General features: G+C 37.0%; 1 protein-coding gene across 3 annotated transcripts in view; it reads left to right on the forward strand.

Moving 5' to 3' along the window:
• Positions 1–25767, forward strand: part of LOC117327972 (transmembrane protein 135-like) — a 227312-nt gene that overhangs the window by 122677 nt on the left and 78868 nt on the right. For all 3 annotated transcript variants that reach the window (XM_033885239.1, XM_033885242.1, XM_033885240.1), the window contains one exon: positions 10144–10190. In XM_033885239.1, the coding sequence (XP_033741130.1) occupies positions 10144–10190 (47 nt within the window). The remainder of the gene's footprint in view (positions 1–10143; positions 10191–25767) is intronic.

Here is a 25767-nt window from a genome sequence, read left to right on the forward strand (position 1 = left end):
ACGTGTTTATAAATCAGAAACTAGGACATTTGTAAGGTGAGTATACAGAAAGGTTTCAGATATCCCAGAAAAACTTTTATGATGGCCAACATTAGCGTCCAAACCAGAACTCAGGTCATGCACTTTATTAAGAGGTATAATCCTCCTGGCACCAATGTCAACACCCGATGCTTCAGTGGACACCAATCTTATAGGTGTCAAGAAATTACAATTTTACATTTGAATTGTGTATGTGAAATGTTATAGGCCCAATGATTGGTCCTATTTACACAATGTACAGATTGGATTATATAAATCAGATGTCAGTTTACTCATCTCGAAGCACTGCTGTTGTTTACTCTGATCAGACTGACTCTAAAAGTTGAGTGTACAATTTCATATGTTTGCATCTTCGGTGACCAATTTAAGATGTTATCATTGCTTACTGTATTATAAGGAGTGAATCTGCCAGACTTAGCCTCGACACACTGACACATTCCATTTGTCACACAAGTCCCACTCCTAATCCCCTGTAATATGTACATTCCATTCTCTAAATAGCTTAGTATTTAAAGAAATATATTTATTTGATTAATGCACACAGTCATTCCACAAACCTAAGATTTTGCTGTTCTATCAGAGGTGGAAAACTATATTTCAAGTCTCTTGCCTCAGACAAGAAGATCTAAAAATCCACTTGCCCGAATGCAATTTCTACTTGACCCATGTAAACTAAATACTTTTCAAGTCCTAATGAAAAATCATTTATTTAATGTTTCATCATTTAATATTAACTAAGTTGAAAATAATTACAATCCATAATTGAAGCAAAACAATACATATTGTAATTCAAATTGCAGTAGTGTTTTGTATTATTTTTCTGTTTCTTTCTTATTATTATTTTTTGTTGTTGTTAATTCCTGAATCCCAATGTCATATAAGATAAGTTTCCCCCATAGGATAATTATATAAGTATCTGGATACTAAAACTGGGTATGAGAGGACGGAGGACGATGGTGCAGTTCCAACAATGTTGAATTTTGAGTATCTTTATAGTTCTTTTTGGAATTGTATATCTTTGATCTATCTACATCCAAAAAAAAATAAAAAATCTGTTTCTATAAGTTATATTGCTTTTAAGTCTGAATATGTAAATTATTTCTCTCTTTTTTTTTGTCCCAAATCAGAGGGAACTTTAGGTTTGAATATTTAAATTATAAATTATTTCTCTTTTTATTGCCCCAAATCACAGGAACTTTAGATTTGCAGTCCATTTGACATGCACTATTCAGTCATCCTTTCATTACTTTTATTAAATTGTCATATTCCAAAATAAAGATTTAATAAATTTCCCTTCGTTGCTTTACTATTCGGTACTGCAGTTGGAATTATTCAATTAGAAATATAATGAAAAACTGGCAAATGACCTGGGCACATTATCAGGTTTAAAATATAAAAACAAAAAATAGAAAATATCAAAAACTTTGTTGAAGCGTATTGATGGCAGTATAGAGTAGGGCACCTGGGATTGTAGAAATATTCTGGAGTGATTAGGGCTACTGTATTTGGTTAATTGTGCAATGAAATCGCAATCATCTACAACTTCCTTGTCACTCAAACGGCCAAATATTTAGAAATGTTTCAGTGAGTGTTAAACATGTGTAAATGGGATAAGACAGAAGAAAATAATCATGGCATTCAGTGAGGAATTAGAATCCCAGAACAGACAAGACGTTAAACTTGATGTATCAACTGTTTAGGGTCAAAGTCGACAAGTTTAGGTAGGATTAATTGAAATAAAGAGGTTTTTGTGACTGAGGTGGGTGGTCTGTTGGGACTGAGGTAAGTTTTGATGGTTTTGTTTGTGACTGTGATCCATCACCATGCCGACTGTATCTGGTCCCTGCCAAACAGACTTGTGTTGTGTCTGTAGAAATGTCCAGCCCCTATCTCACTGCTTTCCTGCTTATTGTTCTGTAATTTGGTTTTAAGTACCTTTTAATATGTTTATGAAGGAGAAATGTTTACCTGCTATCCCTACTTGCTAATCCTTATAATGCTCAGTTTCTTTGGCTCAAGATGAAAAGTTGTGTTTTCCCAAACCTTGAGGAGGTTTTTTCAATATTCTTTAAAGATCTTCACATGAGCTATAGATATAAGTTTAGGGAATTGCTATTGGTCTCTTCTCACTGTAGTGCTCTACCATAAAACATTTTCAAAATCAAAAATTGAGAATTTTTGTGCATATATATCAAAGTGTTTGAAGCCATTGATATCAGAATGATTTACATATGTATAGTTGTCAACCTTAAGATGAATAATGTAATGGTATTTTAATTCATGCAGCATTTAATAACTGTACACTTCTCATATTTGTTCTAGCTGTGTCATAATACTAAACATTAGCTAGAAAGGACAGTTCTTCAATTATTGTGAAGGGAAAAATTGTTCTTGGCTAAGAATTTCCATCTATATATATTATGGTGGGCTCCTGCTGTAGGTCATGGGTACTTTTTATCCGGTAATTCTATAGATATATGGGTACTTGTTTGACAGAACTACTTAGTATTGTAGGGTTTCAAGTGCAAATCAAGAGTCTGCCTTGCTGTGTGGCAAGGCTGGCTGGTACACCTGGAACACAACTGGCATCTTCCCTGGATACACAGTTTAGTGGTAATGTCTGGGAATGGGGTTGAGATGGGGCAGAGGGTTTGGGTGGTAGGCACCAGGTTATTATTGTAATTACTGAATATTTCAGAGGGTTTATGGCAAGATAATAAATGATACACATAGTTCATATGTGTGACTGTTAGATTGTAGATATGTGCAAAATTCTAAGGTCATGGACCAATCAATGGTGATTACCTATGGACCAATCATTTTTGATCACCTATGCACCAATCAGTGGTGATCATTCATGAACCAATCAATGGTGATCACCTATGGACCAATCAGTGGTGATCACTCATGAACCAATCAATGGTGATCACCTATGGACCAATCAGTGGTGATCACTCATGGACCAATCAATGGTGGTCACCTATGGACCAATCAATGGTGATCACCTATGCACCAATCAGTGGTGGTCACTAATGGACCAATCAATGGTGATCACCTATGGACCAGTTGGTGGTGATCACTCATGAACCATTTAATCAATAGTGATCACCTATGGACCAATCAGTGGTGATCACTCATGAACCAATCAATGGTGATCACCTATGGACCAATCAGTGGTGATCACTCATGAAGCAATCAATGGTAATTACTCATGGACCTATCAATTGTGATTACCTATGGACCAATCATTTTTGATCACCTATGCACCAATCAGTGGTGATCACTCATGAACCATTTAATCAATAGTGATCACCTATGGACCAATCAGTGGTGATCACTCATGAACCAATCAATGGTGATCACCTATGGACCAATCAGTGGTGATCACTCATGAACCAATCAATTGTGATCACTCATAAACTCACTTTGTGAGAATTTGTAACAGTGTAATTCTGTAGTTAAGTGCTAAACCTGCAGAGATCTTCATTAAGCATAAAAAGAATTTGACTTTGTGTGGTCAGAGGAACCATTGTTTGTTCATGAGTACCAGATGTAGATCTTTCCAATATTTAGAAAGTTCTTTTACAGAATCATTGGGATGACAGGATATTCCAAACCAAAGTCAGAAGATGGTTTCAGCATCACTGTTAAACAAAATGGAGATAGCATTCCTTAGCCCCATTGTTTCAATACTCATTTACATAATTACATGTTTGCTGAAAGATCCCAATTAAATTCACTCCAAACCCATTCCCAAAACTATGAGTCAGTTTGTGTTGTTGGTGAAATAGTGATTGGTTTTTATTCCAGGGTGTCAGCTTGTGCATTTAAAAATGTGAAGTATTTTAATTTGGCCTTGACTTGTAATGATTCTGTAAAGGATTCAGCTTCACTTGTACTATTAATGTTCTCCAACATTATGCATTATAGAAGATGCTCCGCATTAACACAAATAATTATTTACTGTAAGATTCACTACAAAAAAATAAAACAAAAGAAAAGAAAGCCAAAAAAACCCCATAATAATTGCTTGTAATACACTGACATAATTTGATCTGGGATGTGTTGATCGTGCTCCTTTCTCCAGAAATAGAGATTTCCTTCACTTCAAAACATCATTAACTTTCGTTTTTTTGAGCTGTGTACATTAAAGTTTCCTGCAGATAAAGAGTGTCCTCAAGATGATTTATTTTATAAACATTGTTGCTAATATGAAATATTTAATTGCTTTTACAGAAGGGTACCATATCAATTTACCTTGTAATCCATGTTACATAATTAGATAAATAAGCATGAACACATACTTGCCAATCATTTAACATACTTATCAACCATGCAACAAAATTACTGTCCATATAACATACTTACCAACCATGTAACATACCTACCAACCATATAACATACCTACCAACCATATAACATACTTACCAACCATATAACATACTTACCAACCATGTAACATACCTACCAACCATATAACATACTTACCAACCATGTAACATACTTACCAACCATGTAACATACCTACCAACCATATAACCTACTTACCAACCATATAACCTACTTGCCAACTATATAACATACTTACCAACCATGTAACATACCTACCAACCATGTAACATACCTACCAACCATGTAACCTACTTACCAACCATATAACATACTTACCAACCATGTAACATACCTACCAACCATATAACATACTTACCAACCATGTAACATACTTACCAACCATGTAACATACCTACCAACCATATAACATACCTACCAACCATATAACATACCTACCAACCATATAACATACTTACCAACCATATAACATACTTACCAACCATGTAACATACCTACCATGTAACATACTTACCAACCATATAACATACTTACCAACCATGTAACATACCTACCATATAACATACTACCAACCATGTAACATACCTACCAACCATATAACATACCTACCAACCATATAACATACCTACCAACCATATAACCTACTTACCAACCATGTAACATACCTACCAACCATATAACCTACTTACCAACCATATAACATACTTACCAACCATATAACCTACTTACCCACGACAACAACACAACCATATAACACTACCAACCATGATAACATACTTACCAACCATAACATAACACATAACTACGTACCAACCATATAACCTACACCAACCATAAAACTACTTACCAACCAGAAACATACTGACCAACACATATAACAACTTACCACCATAAACACACACCATAGTAACGACTACACAACCAATAACATACGTACCAACCAGATAACCACGTACCAACAAAACAACACCATATAACCTACTTACCAACCATAAACACACTACCAACATATAACATACATACCACAACATAAACCTACTACCAACCATAACCACTACCAACCATATAACCTACTTACCAACCATGTAACATACCTACCAACCATATAACCTACTTACCAACCATATAACATACTTACCAACCATGGAACACTTACCCCAAAACATTACCAACGACCTACCAACCATATAACCTACCAACCAAAACCTTACCAACCATGTAACCTACTTACCAACCATATAACCTACTTACCAACCATATAACCTACTTACCAACCATATAACATACTTACCAACCATATAACCTACTTACCAACCATATAACATACCTACCAACCATATAACATACTTACCAACCATATAACATACCTACCAACCATATAACATACTTACCAACCATATAACCTACCTACCAACCATATAACATACTTACCAAACATATAACATACTTACCAACCATATAACCTACTTACCAACCATATAACCTACTTACCAACTATATAAGATACTTGCCAACCATGTACCAACTGTATTGATATTTAGTGCTATAAATAGATACATAATGAATACATAATTTAGTGTTATAAATACATAGATAATGCATGTGTAATTCAGTGCTATAAATAGAAACATAATTCATGCATAATTAATTGCTATAAATATACATAATGCATGCATATTTCAGTGCTATAAATAGATATAAAATGCAAGCATAATTAAGTGCCCTAAATAGGTACATAATGCATGCATATTTCAGTGCTATAAATAGATATAAAATGCATGCATAATTAAGTGCCCTAAATAGGTACATAATGCATGCATATTTCAGTGCTATAAATAGATATAAAATGCAAGCATAATTAAGTGCCCTAAATAGGTACATAATGCATGCATATTTCAGTGCTATAAATAGATATAAAATGCAAGCATAATTAAGTGCTATAAATAGGTACATAATGCATGCATATTTCAGTGCTATAAATAAATATAAAATGCAAGCATAATTAAGTGCCCTAAATAGGTACATAATGCATGCATATTTCAGTGCTATAAATAGATATAAAATGCAAGCATAATTAAGTGCCCTAAATAGGTACATAATGCATGCATATTTTAGTGCTATAAATAGATATAAAATGCAAGCATAATTAAGTGCCCTAAATAGGTACATAATACATGCATATTTTAGTGCTATGAATTTGATGTACAGGTGATTCATTATAATCTGTATAAGTTGACACATCAATTAGAAAATCTAACAACTGTATAATGAAACAGGAAAAGGTTTGCCTAAATTAGGAATTAAAGCAGAGGATAATTATGTTCGCAGATCACAGCCTCTGTTACTATGTATATATATGGTGTTCTTTTTCAATTTTTTTCTTGACATTGTTTGTTTTATAGAACCGTCATAACAAATTTTTAAAACTACGAATATCTCTTTTATTTCAGTAAGAATTTAATGACATGTGCTGAAATAAGGCCTGATATTAGAAAATTTGTACCGATTTTATTATTAACATTTGTGTATGTTGAAATTCTAATTAAAATGATTTGTTACCGACAAGGTGGTCCATAAGATGGAACAGCCTTGGATGTTGTTATAATTATGATGTAATAATGGCCAGGCAAAAAGTGGCATTTACAGTCTAACAAATGCCATCTATGTCTGCTAGGTTTATATAAGGGCCATGCAAATGTAAATGAAATTCCTTGACCCAGGAAGGTTAGGTATATATAAAGTTGTGAATACGCAAGTTATGTCGCAACAAAGAAAAGATAACTCAACTGTAACTCATTGTATATACAGAGCCTGATTCCAAGGCTTACTAATGATGACTAAACTGATTTCAAAGAAATATGGAATAAAAAAAATAAATCTTGAGGTTTTTCCTTGTTTTAGTTTACAGAAATCATTGATGATAACATGGCCCTTAACCCTCCGTCTCTGACAATGATTCCACCAGACTCCAGCCTGTAGTATAGAATTTCTGGGACCTAGTGTGTAAACTTAATTAACCGAAATTAAACATCTGATACTTTTCACCAAATCACACGTTTAATTACATTCCTTGTTTAAATGCACTTTTACATGTGTTAAGTCATCCACGGCTGTGGTATTTACACAGGTAGCTATTTGTCTGGTCGTGTTGAGTTTCATCTGTCACTCTGTTTACCCCCGCTGTACACCTGAACTGCAATCAGTATACATAAGCACCTGTTTGGTTGTACCGAGGTCAGACTAACATCCCATCCTTCACAAAGTGCGCAAACATGGCCTGTCAATAAAGGGTTCAGGTGAAATCTGTGAATTAACTGTAGGTTGTTTTGTGCGTGCCAGTGTGACCGTTGGAGACACAACACCTGGTAGCATAATTAATGTGTCACACATGTCACAATGAATTTAAATGCCTGTCAGGACCTGTTCCCGTTTTTTTTCTGCTAGCACATGTTCATGTAGACTTAGTCGTAGCTGTCTGTGATTTTTTGGTTTATAATTCCACCATATTTGTATATTAAGTCTGTCTGCTAATTACAGGTATAAATCTGTTTATCTGTTTGTCTTTCATTCCATCCATCATCTCTGTGTGCTTTTCATCATATGTCACATTGTCTTTCACTTCTGCCTTCTGTCTGCTAATTATCTATGGTATATGTCCATGCAGCTGTTTGCCTTTCATATTCCATCCATCATCTCTGTCTATAAAGAGTATATGCTATTTGTCTTTCTGTCAATCAGTAATCTATCAAGAATAAATTATTCGTCCTTCTGTCCATCACTGTGCAATATCAACAATATATGCTATTAATGTTCTTCAGTCACTGTGTGGAGGTAAAAGTATGTTGGTCACTGTGGGGAGGTAAAGGTATGTCAGTCACTGTGGGGAGGTAAAAGTATGTCAGTCACTGTGGGGAGGTAAAAGTATGTCAGTCACTGTGGGGAGGTAAAAGTATGTCAGTCACTGTGGGGAGGATAAAAGTATGTCAGTCACTGTGGGGAGATAAAAGTATGTCAGTCACTGTAGGGAGGTAAAAGTATGTCAGTCACTGTAGGGAGGTAAAAGTATGTCGGTCACTGTGGGGAGGTAAAAGTATGTCAGTCACTGTGAGGAGGTAAAAGTATGTCAGTCACTGTGGGGAGGTAAAAGTATGTCGGTCACTGTGGGGAGGTAAAAGTATGTCAGTCACTGTGGGGAGGTAAAAGTATGTCGGTCACTGTGGGGAGGTAAAAGTATGTCGGTCACTGTGGGGAGGTAAGAGTATGTCGGTCACTGTGGGGAGGTAAAAGTATGTTGGTCACTGTAGGGAGGTAAAAGTATGTCGGTCACTGTGGGAGGTAAAAGTATATTGGTCACTGTGGGGAGGTAAAAGTATGTCTGTCACTGTGGGGAGATAAAAGTATGTCGGTCACTGTGAGGAGGTAAAAGTATGTCAGTCACTGTGGGAAGGTAAAAGTATGTCAGTCACTGTAGGGAGGTGAAAGTATGTCAGTCACTGTGTGGAGGTAAAAGTATGTCGGTCACTGTGGGGAGGTAAAAGTATGTCGGTCATTGTAGGGAGGTAAAAGTATGTCGGTCACTGTGGGAAGGTAAAAGTATGTCAGTCACTGTGGGGAGGTGAAAGTATGTCGGTCACTGTGGGGAGGTAAAAGTATGTCAGTCACTGTGTGAGGGTAAAAGTATGTCGGTCACTGTGGGGAGGTAAAAGTATGTCAGTCACTGTGGGGAGGTGAAAGTATGTTGGTCACTGTGGGGAGGTAAAAGTATGTTGGTCACTGTGGGGAGGTAAAAGTATGTCGGTCACTGTGGGGAGGTAAAAGTATGTTGGTCACTTGGGGTTCCAATTTGAAGTAGTTTGTTGTGTCATGATGCCATTAATGGGTAATGAGGAATTCCCACTGAGAGGTTGCATGTTGTACCTGTAAAACATTGGGGAGAACCGGAGTTTGCCTACACTTATTTCCGTAGTCATCTGCTGGAACGTCATTCCAGACTGATTAGCGCACAGTAGGGTGCCTTTGTTTAAAGTCTTAATCCTTTTGTTCTTCAACATCTTTAATGTAGAAAAAATTGATATTGTCAATAACGTTACGTTCAGGTATTCCTTTTGATGCGACATATGACAATGCTGATGGCAATATTTGTCTTTGATAGTTAATTAATTCTTCAAAATGTGGACGTGGATTTGCGTATCTGACAGGGGCCATATTACTTCCTGTGAAGCCTGGAGGAAGAACAGCGACCCTGTAATTAGGAGTGCTTGGTTGTTAAGTAGAATGACAGCAGAGATCTGCATCCAAATGTTTATTACTGTAATTACTCCCCACCATTACTCCGGCAATCACAAGTTTCCTATTGTCTTAGCCAATCAACACAGGCCTTCATCTCCTTCCAGCCAATCATTGCTTCACAGTCTGATCCCATCTGTCATTTCCTGCAGCCAGGAAGAAGAGTTGATTATCTCTAAAATTTCAAATTGTTTGTGTATAATTGACAGTTGAAAGACCTTTTAAGACCTTTATACCAGGACAAAAAAAAACTATACACCAGAAAATAGAAAATTTCCGTCTTTGAAATCACACAGGATGAGAAAATAAAAAGTCTGGGTTGTGATTGAGTTTAAAATTGACTGAAAGGGAAGTTCCATTATAAACAGAGGAAGACTGTTTTACACACAGCAGGGCTACTATAATTAACATCTCCCAGACCTATAGACAAACACTTATTGATATTTTTTCCTCATTTGTATTTTCCAGGTACTGTTATTCAGTGCTGCCATGGCTGTTTATCTCTACCTCTACAAGTAAGTTTACTATATATCATAGTAGATGTTCATGGTCTTCCAGCTTTCAACTCTTGGACTTGAACAGGACCACATTATCCAGATACATTGAGAGTACCAGGTACATTGAGAGTACAAATAAATTATCCATGTACATTAAGAGTACCAAATTATCCAGGTATATTAAGTGTACCAAATTATCCAGGTACATTAAGAGTACCAAATTATCCAGGTACATTGAGAGTACCAAATTATCCAGGTACATTGAGAGTACCAAATTATCCAGGTACATTGAGAGTTCCAAATTATCCAGCTACATTGAGAGTACCACATTATCAAGGCACATTGGAAGTACCAAATTATCCAGGTACATTAACATTACCAAATCATCCAGGTGCATTGACAGTACCAAATTATCCAAGTACATTAAGAGTACCAAATTATCCAGGTACATTAACATTACTAACATTACCAAATCATCCAGGTGCATTGACAGTGCCAAATTATCCAAGTACATTAAGAGTACCAAATTATCCAGGTACATTCAGAGTACCAAATTATCCAGGTACATTAAGAGTACCAAATTATCCAGGTACATTAATATTACCAAATCATCCAGGTGCATTGACAGTACCAAATTATCCAGGTACATTAAGAGCACCAAAGTATCCAAGTACATTAAGTGTACCAAATCATCCAGGTGCATTGAGAGTTCCAAATTATCCAGGTACATCGAGAGTACCACATTATCAAGGTACATTGAGAGTTCCACATTATCAAGGCACATTGGAAGTTTTTTGGTTTGTTTTTGTTTAACGTCCTATTAACAGCCAGGGTCATTTAAGGACGTGCCAGGTTTTGGAGGTGGAGGAAAGCTGGAGTACCCGGAGAAAAACCACCGGCCTATGGTCAGTACCTGGCAACTGCCCCACGTAGGTTTCGAACTCGCAACCCAGAGGTGGAGGGCTAGTGTTAAAGTGTCGGGACACCTTAACCACTCGGCCAACGCGGCCCCCACCACACATTGGAAGTACCAAATTATCCAGGTACATTAACATTACCAAATCATCCAGGTGCATTGACAGTACCAAATTATCCAGGTATATTAAGTGTACCAAATTATCCAGGTACATTAACAGTACCAAATTATCCAGGTACATTGAGAGTACCAAATTATCCAGGTACATTAAGAGTACCAAATCATCCAGGTGCATTGACAGTACCAAATTATCCAAGTACATTAAGAGTACCAAATTATCCAGGATAATAAGAGCACCAAATTATCCAGGTACATTAAGAGTACCAAAGTATCCAGGTATATTGAGAGTACCACATTATCCAGGTACATTAAGAGTACCAAAGTATCCAGGTATATTGAGAGTACCACATTATCCAGGTACATTAAGAGTACCAAATTATCCTGGTACATTAAGAGTTTCACAATGTTACTAGTACTGGGACTATGTTACTGGTACTGGGACTACGTTACTGGTACTGGGACTATGTTACTGGTACTGGGACTATGTTACTGGTACTGGGACTATGTTACTGGTACTAGGACTATGTTACTGTACTGGACTATGTTACTGATACTGGGACTATGTTACTGGTACTGGGACTATGTTACTGGTACTGGGACTATGTTACTGGTACTGGGACTATGTTACTGGTACTGGGACTGTTACTGGTACTGGGACTATGTTACTGGTACTGGGACTATGTTACTGGTACTGGGACTATGTTACTGGTACTGGGACTATGTTACTGGTACTGGGACTATGTTACTGGTACTGGGACTATGTTACTGGTACTGGGACTATGTTACTGATACTGGGACTATGTTACTGGTACTGGGACTATGTTACTGGTACTGGGACTATGTTACTGATACTGGGACTATGTTACTGGTACTGGGACTATGTTACTGGTACTGGGACTATGTTACTGGTACTGGGACTATGTTACTGGTACTGGGACTATGTTACTGGTACTGGGACTATGTTACTGGTACTGGGACTATGTTACTGATACTGGGACTATGTTACTGGTACTGGGACTATGTTACTGATACTGGGACTATGTTACTGGTACTGGGACTATGTTACTGGTACTGGGACTATGTTACTGGTACTGGGACTATGTTACTGGTACTGGGACTATGTTACTGGTACTGGGACTATGTTACTGGTACTGGGACTATGTTACTGGTACTGGGACTATGTTACTGGTACTGGGACTATGTTACTGGTACTGGGACTATGTTACTGGTACTGGGACTATGTTACTGGTACTGGGACTATGTTACTGGTACTGGGACTATGTTACTGGTACTGGGACTATGTTACTGGTACTGGGACTATGTTACTGGTACTGGGACTATGTTACTGGTACTGGGACTATGTTACTGGTACTGGGACTATGTTACTGGTACTGGGACTATGTTACTGGTACTGGGACTATGTTACTGGTACTGGGACTATGTTACTGGTACTGGGACTATGTTACTGGTACTGGGACTATGTTACTGATACTGGGACTATGTTACTGGTACTGGGACTATGTTACTGATACTGGGACTATGTTACTGGTACTGGGACTATGTTACTGGTACTGGGACTGTTACTGGTACTGGGACTGTGTTACTGGTACTAGGGCTATGTTACTGGTACTGGGACTATGTTACTGGTACTAGGGACTATGTTACTGGTACTGGGACTGTGTTACTGGTACTGGGACTTATGTTACTGGATACTGGGACTATGTTACTGATACTGGGACTATGTTACTGGTACTGGGACTATGTTACTGATACTGGGACTATGTTACTGGTACTGGGACTATGTTACTGGTACTGGGACTATGTTACTGGTACTGGGACTATGTTACTGGTACTGGGACTATGTTACTGGTACTGGGACTATGTTACTGGTACTGGTACTGTGTTACTGGTACTGGGACTGTTACTGGTACTGGGACTATGTTACTGGTACTGGGACTATGTTACTGATACTGGGACTATGTTACTGGTACTGGGACTATGTTACTGGTACTGGGACTATGTTACTGGTACTGGGACTATGTTACTGGTACTGGGACTGTTACTGGTACTGGGACTGTTACTGGTACTGGGACTGTGTTTTTGTACTGGGACTATGTACTTGTACTGGGACTGTTACTGGGACTATGTTACTGGTACTGGTACTGGGACTATGTTACTGATACTGGGACTATGTTACTGGTACTGGGACTATGTTACTGGTACTGGGACTATGTTACTGATACTGGGACTATGTTACTGATACTGGGACTATGTTACTGATACTGGGACTATGTTACTGATACTGGGACCATGTTACTGGTACTGGGACTGTTACTGGTACTGGGACTATGTTACTGGTACTGGGACTATGTTACTGGTACTGGGACCATGTCACTGGTACTGGGACTATGTTACTGTTACTGGGACTATGTTACTGGTACTAGGACTATGTTACTGGTACTGGGACCATGTTACTGGTACTGGGACTATGTTACTGGTACTGGGACTATGTTACTGATACTGGGACTATGTTACTGGTACTGGGACTGTTACTGGTACTGGGACTATGTTACTGATACTGGGACTATGTTACTGGTACTGGGACTGTTACTGGTACTGGGACTATGTTACTGGTACTGGGACTATGTTACTGGTACTGGGACTATGTTACTGGTACTGGGACTATGTTACTGATACTGGGACTATGTTACTGGTACTGGGACTATGTTACTGGTACTGGGACTATGTTACTGGTACTGGGACTATGTTACTGGTACTGGGACTATGTTACTGGTACTGGGACTATGTTACTGATACTGGGACTATGTTACTGGTACTGGGACTGTTACTGGTACTGGGACTGTTACTGACTGGGACTATGTTACTGGTACTGGGACTATGTTACTGGTACTGGGACTATGTTACTGGTACTGGGACTATGTTACTGGTACTGGGACCATGTTACTGGTACTGGGACTATGTTACTGGTACTGGGACTATGTTACTGGTACTGGGACTATGTTACTGGTACTGGGACTATGTTACTGGTACTGGGACTATGTTTACTGGTACTGGGACTATGTTACTGGTACTGGGACTATGTTACTGGTACTGGGACTATGTTACTGGTACTGGGACTATGTTACTGGTACTGGGACTGTGTTACTGGTACTGGGACTATGTTACTGGTACTGGGACTATGTTACTGGTACTGGGACTATGTTACTGATACTGGGACTATGTTACTGGTACTGGGACTATGTTACTGGTACTGGGACTGTTACTGGTACTGGGACTATGTTACTGGTACTGGGACTATGTTACTGGTACTGGGACTATGTTACTGGTACTGGGACTATGTTACTGGTACTGGGACTATGTTACTGGTACTGGGACTAGACTGGTTTCTGGGGTGTTGGTATGGGACTGTTTATGGGATGGGACGGTTACGGGACTGGGACTAGTTACTGGTACTGGGACCAGTATGGGTTACTGTTTTACTGGGACTATGTTACTGGTACTGGGGGCTTGTTTACTGGTACTGGGACTGTTACTGGTACTGGGACTATGTTACGGTACTGGGACTATGTTACTGGTACTGGGACTATGTTACTGGTACTGGGACTAGTTTACTGGTACTGGGACTATGTTACTGATACTGGGACTATGTTACTGGTACTGGGACTATGTTACTGGTACTGGGACTATGTTACTGGTACTGGGACTGTTACTGGTACTGGGACTGTTACTGGTACTGGGACTGTGTTACTGGTACTGGGACTGTGTTACTGGTACTGGGACTGTTACTGGTACTGGACTATGTTACTGGTACTGGGACTATGTTACTGGTACTGGGACTATGGTACTGGTACTGGGACATGTTACTGGTACTTGGGACTATGTTACTGGTACTGGGGACTTGTTACTGGTACTGGGACTATGTTACTGATACTGGGACTATGTTACTGGTACTAGGACTATGTTACTGGTACTGGGACTATGTTACTGGATACTGGGACATGTTACTGGTACTGGGACTATGTTACTGGTACTGGGACTATGTTACTGGTACTGGGACTATGTTACTGGTACTGGGACTATGTTACTGATACTGGGACTATGTTACTGGTACTGGGACTATGTTACTGGTACTGGGACTATGTTACTGGTACTGGGACTGTTACTGGTACTGGGACTATGTTACTGGTACTGGGACTATGTTACTGGTACTGGGACTATGTTACTGGTACTGGGACTATGTTACTGGTACTGGACTATGTTACTGGTACTGGGACTATGTTACTGGTACTGGGACTATGTTACTGGTACTGGGACTATGTTACTGGTACTGGGACTATGTTACTGGTACTGGGACTATGTACTGGTACTGGTACTATGTTACTGGTACTAGGACTATGTTACTGGTACTGGGACTGTTTACTGGTACTGGGACTATGTTACTGATACTGGGACTATGTTACTGGTACTGGGACTATGTTACTGGTACTGGGACTATGTTACTGGTACTGGGACTATGTTACTGGTACTGGACTATGTTACTGGTACTGGGGACTATGTTACTGGTACTGGGACTATGTTACTGGTACTGGGACTATGTTACTGGTACTGGGATATGTTACTGGTTTCTGGGGACATGTTACTGGTACTGGGACTATGGTTTCTGGTACGGGACTATGTTTCTGGTACTGGATGTTACTGGTATGGGACTATGTTATGGTACTGGGACTGTTATGGTTGGACTATGTTTCTGGTACTGGGACTATGTATGGGAAATGTATGGTACTGGGACTATGTTACTGGTACTGGGACTATGTTACTGATACTGGGACTATGTTACTGGTACTGGGACTATGTTACTGGTACTGGGACTATGTTACTGATACTGGGACTGTTACTGGTACTGGGACTATGTTTAGACTGGGTATGGACTGGATTGTAATGTACTGGGACTATGTTTTGGTTCTGGGGACTATGTTTCTGTACTGGGACTAGGGTTTCTGGTACTGGGACTATGTTACTGGTACTGGGACTATGTTACTGGTTACTGGGGGCTGTTACTGGTACTGGGAATGGGTTTCTGGTAAGGGACTATGTTACTGGTACTGGGACTATGTTACTGGTACTGGGACTATGTTACTGGTACTGGGACTATGTTACTGATACTGGGACTGTTACTGGTACTGGGACTATGTTACTGGTACTGGGACTATGTTACTGGTACTGGGACTATGTTACTGGTACTGGGACTATGTTACTGGTACTGGGACTATGTTACTGGTACTGGGACTATGTTACTGGTACTGGGACTATGTTACTGGTACTGGGACTATGTTACTGGTACTGGGACTATGTTACTGGTACTGGGACTATGTTACTGGTACTGGGACTATGTTACTGGTACTGGGACTATGTTACTGGTACTGGGACTATGTTACTGGTACTGGGACTATGTTACTGATACTAGGACTGTGTTACTGGTACTGGGACTATGTTACTGGTACTGGGACTATGTTACTGGTACTGGGACTATGTTACTGGTACTGGGACTATGTTACTGGTACTGGGACTATGTTACTGGTACTGGGACTATGTTACTGGTACTGGGACTATGTTACTGATACTGGGACTATGTTACTGGATACTGGGACATGTTACTGGTACTGGGACTGTTACTGGTACTGGGACTATGTTACTGGTACTGGGACCATGTTACTGGTACTGGGACTGTTACTGGGACTATGTTACTGGTACTGGGACTATGTTACTGATACTGGGACTATGTTACTGATACTGGGACTATGTTACTGGTACTGGGACTATGTTACTGGTACTGGGACTATGTTACTGGTACTGGGGACCATGTTACTGGTACTGGGACTATGTTACTGGTACTGGGACTATGTTACTGGTACTGGGACTATGTTACTGGTACTGGGACTATGTTACTGGTACTGGGACTATGTTACTGGTACTGGGACTATGTTACTGGTACTGGGACTATGTTACTGATACTGGGACTATGTTACTGATACTGGGACTATGTTACTGGTACTGGGACTATGTTACTGGTACTGGGACTATGTTACTGGTACTGGGACTATGTTACTGGTACTGGGACTATGTTACTGGTACTGGGACTATGTTACTGGTACTGGGACTATGTTACTGGTACTGGGACCATGTTACTGGTACTGGGACTATGTTACTGGTACTGGGACCATGTTACTGGTACTGGGACTATGTTACTGGTACTGGGACTATGTTACTGATACTGGGACTGTTACTGGTACTGGACTGTGTTACTGATACTGGGACTATGTTACTGGTACTGGGACTATGTTACTGGTACTGGGACTATGTTACTGGTACTGGGACTATGTTTACTGATACTGGGACTATGTTACTGGTACTGGGACTATGTTACTGGTACTGGGACTATGTTACTGGTACTGGTACTATGTTACTGGTACTGGGACTATGTTACTGGTACTGGGACTATGTTACTGGTTACTGGGACTATGTTTACTGGTACTGGGACTGTGTTACTGGTACTGGGACTATGTTACTGGTACTGGGACTATGTTACTGGTACTGGGACCATGTTACTGGTACTGGGACTATGCTACTGATACTGGGACTGTTACTGGTACTGGGACTATGTTACTGATACTGGGACTGTGTTACTGGTACTGGGACTGTTACTGGTACTGGGACTATGTTACTGGTACTGGGACTATGTTACTGGTACTGGGACCATGTTACTGATACTGGGACTATGTTACTAGTACTGGGACTATGTTACTGATACTGGGACTACGTTACTGATACTGGGACTGTTACTGGTACTGGGACTATGTTTCTGTCTAACAATGGTTAAACATGTATTTTCTGTGTAAGCAGTAATGGTTGTACCACCCATTAGGAAGGCAGGTGATTTAAAATCACATTGAGATGATCAGAGAAATCTTACAGACAATGACTTATAGAGACACTGGCTCCTGGTGTCCTGTCCCCCTTTGTGATATAACTGCACCACAACAGTATCAGAAACAGAAAAATTAGAAACAACTGGCCTTGTATTACCAAGCTCTGATACATCACTATTCATACATTATATCATTTATAAAAATAACTCCATCCTTTTGAAGTTAACAATTATTATATTTTTTAAGTAAATAAGGTTTTGGTTTTGTACTGTTTAATGTCCAATAAGTAAATAAAAAATTATGAGTTGCTTGTTTGCTCTATAATTATGACAGCATATTAATAAAACTTATTTACATAGCTTTTATATTGTGTATCTACCGGAATCCTAGATCTCTGCTAACATTCATTTACACAATTTAAAAGTCCCATCACCAAGGATACAGTTATCAAATGATTGTCTTATCGGTGTCATTAATCTGGTATCTTACAGAAGAGTTATCCCCCCTTGGGGGAAACATGGTAACATGATAATCTCTCTAGTTTTATTGATGGATTTGACAGGATATCAAATTCATGATTTAATTAAAAAAGTAATTATGGGTTTGGTTAATATTGTCTTGTATCCTGAAGGATAAAACCTAATCTCTATGGAACGGACAGGATCCGTAGGAAAGGTGGAGAATTTTTAATTAAGAGGAAATTTATGGGTTGCTGTTTACTGAGGATCGTTTTTTGAGCAATGGATGCCAAGGCCTTTATAATGGATTGGGATTTCATGCCACACCTTTCAGGCAGTAAAGGAATTCTAGGTATACTGACCGGCTACAAGTCCTAGGGGTGGACAGTGCAAGAATTTAATTATAGGGTGGGCAAAAAGTCAAAGGACTTTATCACAACCTTAAGGAAAGACAGCGGAAACACTCTCTATATAATACCTATATACAGAATACTGCGGAGTGGAAAGTTAGAATCAGAAACAGGTTTATCAAATAACTGTTTAGACACAAACATGGTCATATTAACTAATTCCAGTGTTGTGAGAGTTTGTGCTGTCACTACATAAACAAACGACACATCAGGCTTGAGGCCAGTGTCTCCCATTCCCCTCACACAGCTAAGTTGCTGGGGAAAAGAAAGTGAAAATGGCTTGTGGAGTTTGTTCTTGGTCTGCAAGTTTACAATAAGATTAGAGAGCTCGGTAGGAGGGATGTGATTATATTTCTACACTGGACCATATGCTATAACAGATTGGTATTAGGATTTGTCTTCCTATTGTGTAAAACAATTGATGTTTGATTCACAGATTTAATTAATATAAAACCTATGTACCAAAGACCCCAAGTGCTGCAAAATCTAATGTGTTGGTAGTCATGGGTTGGATTTACTTACATTGAAAATCTAATGTGTTGAAAGTCATGATTTTAAATACCAGTTAGTGTTACATTCTGTCTTGCATGAAAATAGGATTCGTTTTTCCTTAAGAGTGGGTAGATGGCATGCTATAAATATTATTTTTCACTACAAAGTCAATATTAAATTTTCAGTATACCAGGTATTATAATAAAAACAGTATACCCAGGGTAATAATAAAAACAGTATACCTTGGGTAATAATAAAAAACAGTATACCCAGGGTAATAATAAAAACAGTATACCTTGGGTAATAATAAAAACAGTATACCTTGGGTAATAATAAAAACAGTATACCCTGGGTAATAATAAAAACAGTATACCCTGGGTAATAATAAAAACAGTATACCGTGGGTAATAATAAAAACAGTATACCCTGGGTAATAATAAAAACAGTATACCCTGGGTAATAATAAAAACAGTATACCCTGGGTAATAATAAAAACAGTTTACCCTGGGTAATAATAAAAAAACAGTATACCCTGGGTAATAATAAAAACAGTATACCCTGGGTAATAATAAAAACAGTATCACCGAGGTAATAATAAAAAACAGTTTACCCTGGGTAATAATAAAAAACAGTATACCCTGGGTAATAATAAAAAACAGTATACCCAGGGTAATAATAAAAACAGTATACCCAGCTGGGTAATAATAAAAACAGCTTACCCTGGGTAATAATAAAAAACAGTATACCCTGGGTAATAATAAAAAAAACAGTATACCCAGGGTAATCATAAAAAACAGTATACCCTGGGTAATAATAAAAAACAGTATACCCTGGGTAATAATAAAAAACAGTATACCCAGGGTAATAATGAAAAACAGTATACCCAGGGTAATAATAAAAAACAGTATACCCAGGGTAATAATAAAAAACAGTATACCCTGGGTAGTAATAAAAAACAGTATACCCTGGGTAATAATAAAAAACAGTATACCCTGGGTAATAATAAAAAACAGTATACCCAGGGTAATAATGAAAAACAGTATACCCAGGGTAATAATAAAAAACAGTATACCCTGGGTAATGATAAAAAACAGTATACCCTGGGTAATAATAAAAAACAGTATACCCAGGGTAATAATAAAAAACAGTATACCCTGGGTAATAATAAAAAACAGTATACCCTGGGTAATAATAAAAAACAGTATACCCTGGGTAATAATAAAAAACAGTATACCCAGGGTAATAATGAAAAACAGTATACCCAGGGTAATAATAAAAAACAGTATACCCTGGGTAATAATAAAAAACAGTATACCCAGGGTAATAATAAAAAACAGTATACCCTGGGTAATAATAAAAAACAGTATACCCTGGGTAATAATAAAAAACAGTATACCCAGGGTAATAATAAAAAACAGTATACCCAGGGTAATAATAAAAAACAGTTTACCCTGGGTAATAATAAAAAACAGTTTACCCTGAGTAATAATAAAAAACAGTATACCCGAGGTAATAATAAAAAACAGTATACCCTGGGTAATAATAAAAAGAGTATACCCAGGGTAATAATAAAAAACAGTATACCCGAGGTAATAATAAAAAACAGTAGACCCTGGGTAATAATAAAAAACAGTTTACCCTGGGTAATAATAAAAAACAGTATACCCTGGGTAATAATAAAAAACAGTTTACCCCGGGTAATAATGAAAACAGTTTACCCTGGGTTATAATAAAAAACAGTATACCCAGGGTAATAATAAAAAACAGTATACCCTGGGTAATAATAAAAAACAGTATACCCTGGGTAATAATAAAAAACAGTATACCCTGGGTAATAATAAAAAACAGTTTACCCTGGGTAATAATAAAAAACAGTATACCCTGGGTAATAATAAAAAACAGTATACCCAGGATAATAATAAAAAACAGTTTACCCAGGGTAATAATAAAAAACAGTATACCCAGGGTAATAATAAAAAACAGTATACCCAGGGTAATAATAAAAAACAGTTTACCCTGGGTAATAATAAAAAACAGTTTACCCTGAGTAATAATAAAAAACAGTATACCCGAGGTAATAATAAAAAACAGTATACCCTGGGTAATAATAAAAAACAGTATACCCAGGGTAATAATAAAAAACAGTATACCCAGGGTAATAATAAAAAACAGTTTACCCTGGGTAATAATAAAAAACAGTTTACCCTGAGTAATAATAAAAAACAGTATACCCGAGGTAATAATAAAAAACAGTATACCCTGGGTAATAATAAAAAGAGTATACCCAGGGTAATAATAAAAAACAGTATACCCGAGGTAATAATAAAAAACAGTAGACCCTGGGTAATAATAAAAAACAGTTTACCCTGGGTAATAATAAAAAACAGTATACCCTGGGTAATAATAAAAAACAGTTTACCCCGGGTAATAATGAAAACAGTTTACCCTGGGTTATAATAAAAAACAGTATACCCAGGGTAATAATAAAAAACAGTATACCCTGGGTAATAATAAAAAACAGTATACCCTGGGTAATAATAAAAAACAGTATACCCTGGGTAATAATAAAAAACAGTTTACCCTGGGTAATAATAAAAAAACAGTATACCCTGGGTAATAATAAAAAACAGTATACCCAGGATAATAATAAAAAACAGTTTACCCAGGGTAATAATAAAAAACAGTATACCCAGGGTAATAATAAAAAACAGTATACCCAGGGTAATAATAAAAAACAGTTTACCCTGGGTAATAATAAAAAACAGTTTACCCTGAGTAATAATAAAAAACAGTATACCCGAGGTAATAATAAAAAACAGTATACCCTGGGTAATAATAAAAAGAGTATACCCAGGGTAATAATAAAAAACAGTATACCCGAGGTAATAATAAAAAACAGTAGACCCTGGGTAATAATAAAAAACAGTTTACCCTGGGTAATAATAAAAAACAGTATACCCTGGGTAATAATAAAAAACAGTTTACCCCGGGTAATAATAAAAACAGTTTACCCTGGGTTATAATAAAAAACAGTATACCCAGGGTAATAATAAAAAACAGTATACCCTGGGTAATAATAAAAAACAGTATACCCTGGGTAATAATAAAAAACAGTATACCCTGGGTAATAATAAAAAACAGTTTACCCTGGGTAATAATAAAAAAACAGTATACCCTGGGTAATAATAAAAAACAGTATACCCAGGATAATAATAAAAAACAGTTTACCCAGGGTAATAATAAAAAACAGTATACCCAGGGTAATAATAAAAAACAGTAGGACTGGGGTAATAATAAAAAAAAGTATACCCTGGGTAATAATAAAAAACAGTATACCCTTGGTAATAATAAAAAACAGTTTACCCTGGGTAATAATAAAAAACAGTAGACCCTGGGTAATAATAAAAAACAGTATACCCTTGGTAATAATAAAAAACAGTATACCCTTGGTAATAATAAAAACAGTATACCCTGGGTAATAATAAAAAACAGTTTACCCTGGGTAATAATAAAAAACAGTTTACCCTGGGTAATAATAAACAACAGTATACCCTGGGTAATAATAAAAAACAGTATACCCAGGGTAATAATAAAAACAGTATACCCTGGGTAATAATAAAAAACAGTATACCCTTGGTAATAATAAAAAACAGTTTACCCGAGGTAATAATAAAAAACAGTTTACCCTGGGTAATAATAAACAACAGTTTACCCTGGGTAATAATAAAAAACAGTAGACCCTGGGTAATAATAAAAAACAGTATACCCAGGGTAATAATAAAAAAACAGTATACCCAGGGTAATAATAATAAAAACAGTATACCCTGGGTAATAATAAAAAACAGTATACCCAGGGTAATAATAAAAAAAACAGTATACCCTGGGTAATAATAAAAAACAGTATACCCAGGGTAATAATAAAAAACAGTATACCCTGGGTAATAATAAAAAACAGTATACCCAGGGTAATAATAAAAAACAGTATACCCTGGGTAATAATAAAAACAGTATACCCTGGGTAATAATAAAAACAGTATACCCTGGGTAATAATAAAAAACAGTATACCCTGGGTAATAATAAAAAACAGTATACCCTGGGTAATAATAAAAAACAGTTATACACAGTGGTAATAATAAAAAACAGGTATTACCCTGGTAATAATAAAAACAGTTATACCCTCGGGTAATAATAAACAACAGTATACCCTGGGTAATAATAAAAAACAGTATACCCTGGGTAATAATAAAAACAGTTTACCCTGGGTAATAATAAAAACAGTATACCCAGGGTAATAATAAAAAACAGTAGACCCTGGGTAATAATAAAAAAACAGTATACCCAGGGTAATAATAAAAAACAGTTTACCTTGGGTAATAATAAAAAACAGTTTACCCTGGGTAATAATAAAAAACAGTATACCCTTGGTAATAATAAAAAACAGTATACCCTGGGTAATAATAAAAAACAGTATACCCTGGGTAATAATTAAAAACAGTTTACCCTGGGTAATAATAAAAAACAGTAGACCCTGGGTAATAATAAAAAACAGTAGACCCTGGGTAATAATAAAAAATAGTATACCCAGGGTAATAATAAAAAAACCAGTATACCCAGGGTAATAATAAAAAACAGTATACCTCGGGTAATAATGAAAAACAGTAGACCCTGGGTAATAATAAAAAACAGTAGACCCTGGGTAATAATAAAAAAGTTTACCCTGGGTAATAATAAAAAACAGTATACCCTGGGTAATAATAAAAAACAGTATACCCTGGGTAATAATAAAAAACAGTTTACCCTGGGTAATAATAAAAAACAGTTTACCCTGGGTAATAATAAAAAACAGTATACCCTGGGTAATAATAAAAAACAGTATACCCTGGGTGATAATAAAAAACAGTATACCCTGGGTAATAATAAAAAAACAGTTTACCCGAGGTAATAATAAAAAACAGTATACCCTGGGTAATAATAAAAAACAGTATACCCTGGGTAATAATAAAAAACAGTTTACCCTTGGTAATAATAAAGAACACAAACTTTACTTTTATGTTGTTTCCCTTTATAATTGACTTCAGGATATTGTAAAATTCTTCAACAAGTCTTGCTGAGCTAACAGTGGGGAATTGTTTTATAAACATGCCTACCAATCTAAATAACAATGTTTTCTCAAATTTTGATGGTGAGTCTCTTATAGTGCCGCTTCTTCTGTGATAATCTTACAAACAGCTGATCATTAATCAAACCGGCATCCTTGTCATAAAGCTTTTATTGAATCATGTGTGTGGATTTCCTACACGTAAGGCCATCTTGCTATTCCCTGGGCCGTTGGTTTGTTAGTTTGGCCTGGCGTTGATTGTGTTTCAGCACAAGAAGATAGGCTGTCTTCAGCGAGGCTCTGATAAAACTGTCACTTTTCCCTTCGTTTGGCATCCGTCTTGAGGATTAAAAACTTATCTTTAATTCCCTTGTGGAGTCTCCTGGTGGAGAGAGTTTATGATGACTGTAATACCACCTACTCCAGTCCGTCAGCTAAGGTTAACCTATCGTGAAAGCTGCAGTCACATTTTAATACCAACACTACTATCAATATACACAATAATTTTGTTCAAAATCCATACGTTCCTTTTTTTTTTAATTCGCCTCAAAATCCATTTTAAGAAATATCACTGATAAGAAGAGGAGTACTGTCAAGTTTACATTTTTTCTGGTGAATTACGGTGTATAGAGTGAAACGTTTTACGGCATCGGTGTATGTCCCACTGTATAAAAACCTGGAGCATTACATATCAGACAGTATGGTGTAGCATAGATTGGGTATCACATTATTTCCACACCGTGCACATTTCCTAAATTTGTCTTAAATCTTCTAGGCCATATAATTTAACTGTCCATGATACTTTTTTATACTGAAACTGTTTGAAAAAAAAAAAAAAAAAGATTCACTGACAGTTAAAGGTACAATAAAATTGGTGAAATCTGGTATAGCTCAGCAGTTATCAGAAAATGTCTTTGAGCAGTTAAAACAGTTTAGAATTTTTGTGTTATGTATACGAAAATAGTTAAATAAATGTAGTTATTATCATGTTTGTTAGTTTTAATAATTGTGATGATGTTTTTGCTCACTATATTGTGATGATGTTTTGCTCACTATATTGTGATGATGTTTTGCTCACTATATTGTGATGATGTGTTGCTCACTATATTGTGATGATGTGTTGCTCACTATATTGTGATGATGTTTTGCTCAC

This window comes from Pecten maximus, chromosome 5 (genome assembly GCF_902652985.1).
Source record: "Pecten maximus chromosome 5, xPecMax1.1, whole genome shotgun sequence".
In the NCBI taxonomy this organism is placed as follows: domain Eukaryota; kingdom Metazoa; phylum Mollusca; class Bivalvia; order Pectinida; family Pectinidae; genus Pecten; species Pecten maximus.